The sequence below is a fragment of the Condylura cristata genome, unplaced genomic scaffold, assembly GCF_000260355.1.
Source record: "Condylura cristata isolate star-nosed mole 26May11 unplaced genomic scaffold, ConCri1.0 scaffold00015, whole genome shotgun sequence".
Classification (NCBI taxonomy): domain Eukaryota; kingdom Metazoa; phylum Chordata; class Mammalia; order Eulipotyphla; family Talpidae; genus Condylura; species Condylura cristata.
Window position 1 is genome coordinate 39,987,092 of NW_004567116.1, and position 6,706 is coordinate 39,993,797.

At 49.4% G+C, this 6,706-nt stretch overlaps 1 protein-coding gene across 1 annotated transcript in view; it reads left to right on the forward strand.

The window, feature by feature from the left end:
* MOGAT2 (monoacylglycerol O-acyltransferase 2) overlaps positions 1 to 6,706 on the forward strand; it is a 17,723-nt gene that overhangs the window by 4,327 nt on the left and 6,690 nt on the right. Inside the window, exon 2 of the mRNA XM_004683702.1 lies at positions 1,607 to 1,785. Within this exon, the coding sequence (XP_004683759.1) occupies positions 1,607 to 1,785 (179 nt within the window). The remainder of the gene's footprint in view (positions 1 to 1,606; positions 1,786 to 6,706) is intronic.

Sequence of the window (6,706 nt, forward strand, 5' to 3'; positions counted from 1 at the left end):
TATATTTTACTAAAGTGCAAAGATACTCAAAAAATACATCAGTTCATTGACTGGCTGAATGGATAAACAGAATGTAGTATATATACAATGTGGAATATTATTCAGCCAGGAAAAGGAGTGAAATTTGACATAGGTTACAATGCAGATAGACCTACAGAATATTTTTGCAGTGAAATAAGCCAGTCACAAAAGACAGATCTTTATGTTTTGTCTTAGACAAAGTTCCTAGAATAGTTATAGCCATAGAGACAGAAAGTAGAATGGTAGTTGACAAAGGTTAGGGGGAAAGTTGTGGGAGGCTGTTTAATGGATATAGAAATTTAGTTTGGGAATATGAAAAAGTCCCAGAGATGGATGGTGATGATGGTTACACAACAATGTGAATGTACTTAATACCAATGTACACATAAAAGTGATGATACATTTTATATTATATGTATTTTTACCATAATAAAAATGTAAAAACTGAAGTGTCCCAAGCACCACATTGGGAAGTCTGTTCCACAAGGAACAAGAATGTTTGTTCTTCATGGCTACACCCCAGGTATACCTGGTTCATCACAAGGGCTCCATGAAAATTGTGACTGTAAGCTCCAACCTGCATCTTCTAGCTTATAAATTCTACTAGTATTCAGATTGGGTCAAAAGCCCTCTCCTCCAGGAAGCCTGCCAGGAATGACAGGCCTAGTCTACATTACTTTCAGATGAAATACACAACTGGAACCTGGCTTTCTTCGATTATATGAGACTGTGGGTGTTGAGTGGAAGAAATGGGCTGGCAAGGGAGTGATATCCTCTGGGAATGGTGCTCTGGGAATTGGTATCCTCTGGGAACTGGTATCAGATTAGGCACTGGAAATACAGCAGGGTTATGCTGACCCACAGGATACAGGAGGTGGCTTCCTCCTTTCCTCTCTTCATCAGGAAAGAGCATTCCAGTTAGAGGAAACAGCATGAGAAAAAAAAAAACAACTAAGAGATAGATGGTTTTAGGAACACTGAACCAGAGCATTGGGTGTGTGTGGGGTGGGGGGTAAAGGGAGATTGGGACAGGGCCAGCTCACAGAGAGCCTGAGCATCAGGCTGGGCCGCTTAGCCTGGGCCTTGGGAGAGGGAAGCCTTAAGAAGACTTCAGTTAGCAGAGGGAGCCAGCTGGCTGTCTCTTTGGGAAGATGGGCCTGAGAAGTGCTAGGCAGAAGTCTGGGTACCAAAAGTGTCTCCTTTCTTTTCTCTGAGGTCCTGAAGGGTGGAAACTAGAGAGTTAATCCAATCAGTTGTTCGCTGGGCGTTTATGAGCATCTGGTGAGAGCAGATGACTCTTGGAAAGAGGGAGTGGAGAGGAAAGGCCAGAATGATGGAGGTAACCTGTTCCCATGAGGGAAAAATGAGCTTTAGCATTAGCCCTTCTGCATTCAAGTCCATGATCCTGGTGTGAAACTAACTGGCTCTATTGCCTCCTCCTGAAGGCCCGGCAGCTGGTCTCTTGCACCTGTGGCCACAGTATGGATGAGACAGTGTTGCTTTGCTGGCCCAGGGGAACTGCAGGGGCTAGGCTTGTCGCCTGCTTCCTCTCACGCCTCTGAACACTGACTGCTTCCCTCCCCAGCCCAGAGCTGCACCATAATCTTCATAGGCCTCCTCTTCACAAGATTCTGGCTCATCAGTGTTCTGTACTCAGCCTGGTGGTACCTTGACCGGGACACACCCAGCAAGGGGGGCAGAAGCTGGACAGCTGGAAGGCGTAACTGCATTTGGAATTACATGAGGGATTATTTCCCTATATCGGTGAGTGCGGGCACTGACGGGGATGTAGCCAGGGCCATGGCACCCCACCTCTAGGAGCTCTGTGTGATTGAGAGGGAGTCTGAGTTGGGAGGCAGGAACCATGATTCCAGAGTCTGGGGATGAGTCCAGATTCTTTTCAGTCCAAGAAAAGACATTGTGGGGCCAATATGAGGAGTAGTGGATGTACAGTATTTGGGGTGGGGGAGTCTCTGTAGGACATTGAATGTGGCATGCATTTTATATAGGTGTAAACTCTTCGGCAGCCCAGGCTTCGGGTGAAAGTAATAAATTGGTAAGTCCCAAAGTACCATCTAGTCACAGCTTAGACTCCCATGAGGACACTGACAGCCAGAGAGGTGACAGGGGTGTGAACAAGGCAGCACAGCAAGTTCCTTTACTGGTTTTAAGGTCTCTGTGTTAACTATGGTCAAGGGGCCGGGGAGGAAGCTGAACTAACACTGGTGTCCTTCCGCAAAGCCTCATGCACCCCGAACCTCTGCTTCCCGTCTCCGGTAAGCGCACTGATACACACCTCTCTTCTGCCTCAGGCCACCTCATGGCCATGGGGACTCTTGACCCAGGGCCCAAAGATCAGTCCTGAGTGAAGCGGACCCCTGATTTGTGTGAAGCTGTGCTTCGTCTCCTCTGCTCATCCTAGACTGCATACACGCTTGGATGTAAGCTGCTGGGCAGGGTTGGCTGGGCAGACAGGAACAGGGAAGGCAGAGGGAGACGCGAGCCAGGCAGGCCCTCCTCGGGAAACAGGAGGGAAGGGAGCTCTGAAGGACGGCCTCTGGATCTGGAGACTCTTGATAGGCGCCAGTGCCAGCCTGCCACACATCTGCTGTGTGACCTTTCGGGAGTCTCTGAGCCTCGGTTTCCTCCTATGTCAAGGAAGGGATGTAAACGCCCAGTGCCGGGTTCTGTGGCTTCCATGAGCTACCGGGTAAGGCCCTTGTAGGCCTCAGGAAGTGAGTAGCCGGCGTTGAGTGATTCAGGGGGACTTGACTCAGCTCTGGCAGGACACTGATAACTGCTGTTCTGACCTTCACACTTGCTGGCATTTCCCAACCTTCCACCTCTCCCTGCCCTTCCAGGAATTTGGTCCCCAGCTGGTACAGGGGGAGGAGAGATTGAAAGAAGTAGTGCCACAGAGGTTAAACAAATTGCCTGAGCGGTGGGCACTCAACAGAAGGAGCCAGGGTCCCTAACTCCCTTCTTTCTGGGAGTCCTGAGGCCCAGAAGTTCTAGCAAAGGTCAGGCAGCAACGGTGATGCAGAACCCCAGTGCATCTGGGCGAACAAGTCACCTGGACAAAGGGCAGGACTGGGAGGGTACAGGGCAGAGGGCAAGGGCTGGGCTCATGGTTGGGAGAGCAGCTGGTGGGGACTTTCAAGCTCCTGAGGGCTGATAGGTGTTGAAGGCAGAACAGGTGGCAGTACTGAGCAAGCCTGAGGGGCCCACGGGGAGGAGGCAGTTTTCTTCAACCTTTGTAGATGCGTCCCCCTCAGGGCAGCCTCTCTGGAGGCCTGCTGGCTCCAGGAGGAGCTGGTTGGCTCCCAGGCAGCATCCCCCAGCCCTGCTCAAAACTGCTGAGCTTTGGGATTCTGGAATCCCTCCCTTCCTTCTTTTCCTAGTCTCTCGCTTCTATGTTGGGGAAGTGGCCTGGGAGTGTATGTGACATCAGCTTCTATGCCAAAGGTGACTGTGTGTAGGTTCCAGCCTCTGGGAGAGCTTTTTGGTTCTGCGGATGCTGGCTTTGTGGTTTCACCTCCCACGGTGGCCTGAATCCTGAATTCACCAGGGAAAGGGAGGTGATGTGCAAAATGAAATGCACAAGCACAGGCCCAGAAGCTTGCTGCACTGAGCTCTTTAAGCGGCAGGCTTGATGCGCATTGGGTATGACTAAAGCAGAAGGGTATGCCTGGGGGTGAAACTGGAATGGCTTTCAGGGACAAAGCAATGAGCAGGTAAAGGTCATTCCACAGAATGAGGTTGCTTAAACTAAATGTTCTCCAGCAGCTGACTCCTGGTCAGTCAAGGACCTCCAAAGGCTAACAGCTGGCGCACTTTGCACTTGAAACAGAGGTGGCCCTGTACCCATCCAGTCCATCACCCTTCTGTTCCTCCCCGCTAGGGACATCTCAATCTTGACAGTACGGGCACTCATAGAACACTGCACCGATTTGCAGAAATGCTCTGTGTTTTGGGATTATTGTCCACCGTGGGTGTGTTGCATTACCACCTGCGGACGGCAGATAGTACCACCAAGTGGCCAGTAGAGAGTGAGATGGCATGCATTTCGTTGTCCTGCCTAGGCCAGCAGCTTGCAGGGCTAAGGTTGTGCTTGTAGAGTCCCCGCCCCCCACCTCCCAGGAGGCCCTGTCAGCATCCACACCTGTGTAGCACTTGCAGCATCCCAGCTGCAAGCATCTTGGGGGTGGGGAGTACCAGCTGTGCTGCAGCTCCCCCACCTATAAAAGCCTCCGCTCTCAAATACATGTGGATTTCTGAGCTTCTTTCGGTTCTTACTGTGATTTCGTGAACTAGCACCAAATGGTGGAATTTAAAGCAAAAGTAGGAAACTGTTTCTGGGCATTGGAGCTTCCTAAGCTCATCCTATCAGCTTCCAAAAGAGCTAATTTTGGAGAATCAGGCGATGTGTCACGTAGGAGGAGCTGTCTCTGCTTCATGGTGAGGACCAGTCTGGGAGCTGAGTTTGCCCAAGAAAATGGCATCGTCTCAGAGCAAACACTGTCTACATGGGCCAAAAGCTGAGGAGGGGCGAAGTACTGTGGCCAGAGCAGTGTCCTGGCATCGGGAAATGCTGCAGATTCAGGGCAGTGCAGGACACCTCCGTGACCAGCCCCCACGGCCACCTACGAAGAGCCCTGGTCCATCTGCAGCCCTGCAGGCATGTCAGGGGACGCCATGCCCAACCCCCAGCACCCTGGGCTAGCTTGAGTCAGGTGGCAGGTGGCTGCCCACCTGCCAATGCCTGCTTCCTCCCACCAGGGTTCCTCCCAGGACTCCTACCTCTGCCACCGGCAGAGGGCGCTGTCCCAGAGTGCATCTGTCTTCTCCCTGTAGGGCAGCTTTGCACCAGGTAGGGACACCCCTTCCCTATTCACGGCCATCACCCTTCCTGCTACTTCCCCTCCCAGCCAGGTAGCTGGAGCGGAGGATTTCTGCCTTTGGGTACTAGGAATGGTACCATGGGCAATTTTGGCTGGATGATTATTTATGTAAGTGGGCAGGACTCTGTTCCCATCCCTGACCGCCAACTAGAATTGTCAAATGCATCTTGACAGCAAAATATTAAAATGTTTTTTAAAAAAAACATTTTAGAACTGAGGGAACATCTCTCTGAGTCTGTGCGAGTCTGTTGAATGAGCACATGACACACACACACTTTCCTGAAACTGAAAGGTTCACAGAGTGGTGATTCTCATACTTCAATATGAATCCTCTGGGAAATTTGTCACATATCCGATGCTCCAAGCCAGCACCATATCTACCAAATCAGATTCTGCTTGTGTTTTTAAACTTGCTGAGCCGTGGTAGAGGTCCATAAATAGGCCATGAACAAGTTCTCCAGGGTCAGGCCGGGAGCTAATGCCCAAATCACCTTCCTCAAATAGAGGAAGCCTGGGAGCTCTGAATCTTCCAAGTTTGACTTAGAAAGGAAATGACTTTGAAATAGTCCTGCAGATTGCTTTCAAATATCCACTCCCTTGTCTAGACTCCCCCCTCACTGGAACGTTTCCCTCTACACCAAGGCTCTATTTTATAAAGAAGCTAATCGTTCATTTATTTAATCATCTGCTCGCTGATTTTATTCATCTCATTCATTTATTCATTCATGCCCATTTAGGATAGGCAATATACGGTGATGACGGGTGTGTGGGGGGAGTAAACATTGATTTACAATTAACAATAATGTAAATATGGGGCCCTCCCTGGTGGCACAATGGTTGGGGCACAGCACTACAAGCCAGCCACAGCCAATTCAGTGCGAGTACGATCCCCGGCCCAGGAGGTGACCCACATGGCACAGCAGACTGCTCCTGACCTGCCCACAGCCTGTTCTGCTCCCCACTCTGTCTCTGGTGAATCCTTTCACCCAGCCTGCACCTGTGGCCTGTACCCCAGTTCTGCATAAATAAATGAATCTTAAAAAAATGAACAGTAATATAAATAGATATAGATAAATAAAATTTACAGAAAAGGTAGACAATGTGCTCTTGTTCAGCATGCAGAGGGTTTGTGTGGACGAACCCACCATATTGCCCATTCCATCTCCCCAGTTCACATTCCCGGAGACAGGCAACCTGGTGTTTGCATGCAAACGTGTTCTCCCCTTGGTGCTGTCAGCGATATGCGACACGTTGTCCAACCTGGCTTTGTCCCTTAATGGGGGGGTCCCTTTCCCCATCAGGCCAGGAGCAGCCATGTCACGCTTTCTGTATCCACAGTGGACCGTTGTACCTCTATTTCATAACTTGTCTAAACAGGCCTTGCGGATGGACATTTGAGAAGATGCTAAACTAGATTTTTTTATATTATCAGAAAATAAGCCACCAATTAATATATTAATAAAATAATACAATAAGAATAATTTTGTTCAGATTCCTCAGCCATGGAGCTGCTGGGTTAAAAGCTAAGCTGCATTTTGTGGTTTGGATAGACATCTCCAAATTGCCTCAATGGAGATTGTTCAAAATCATCTTCTCACTAGCTGAGAATGAGGATCTGTAAGTAAGTGTTTCAGTGCAGAGAGCCAGGTGTGGTTTTTATTTTGTTTTTTATATATATTTATTTTATGTAATAGTTTATTTTTGCATCATTTTGTGCATTTTTTCATCTCAGTTGCAATCCCCATGGGTTTCCCATCACTAGGTCACCCGTGTGCCATCACCAT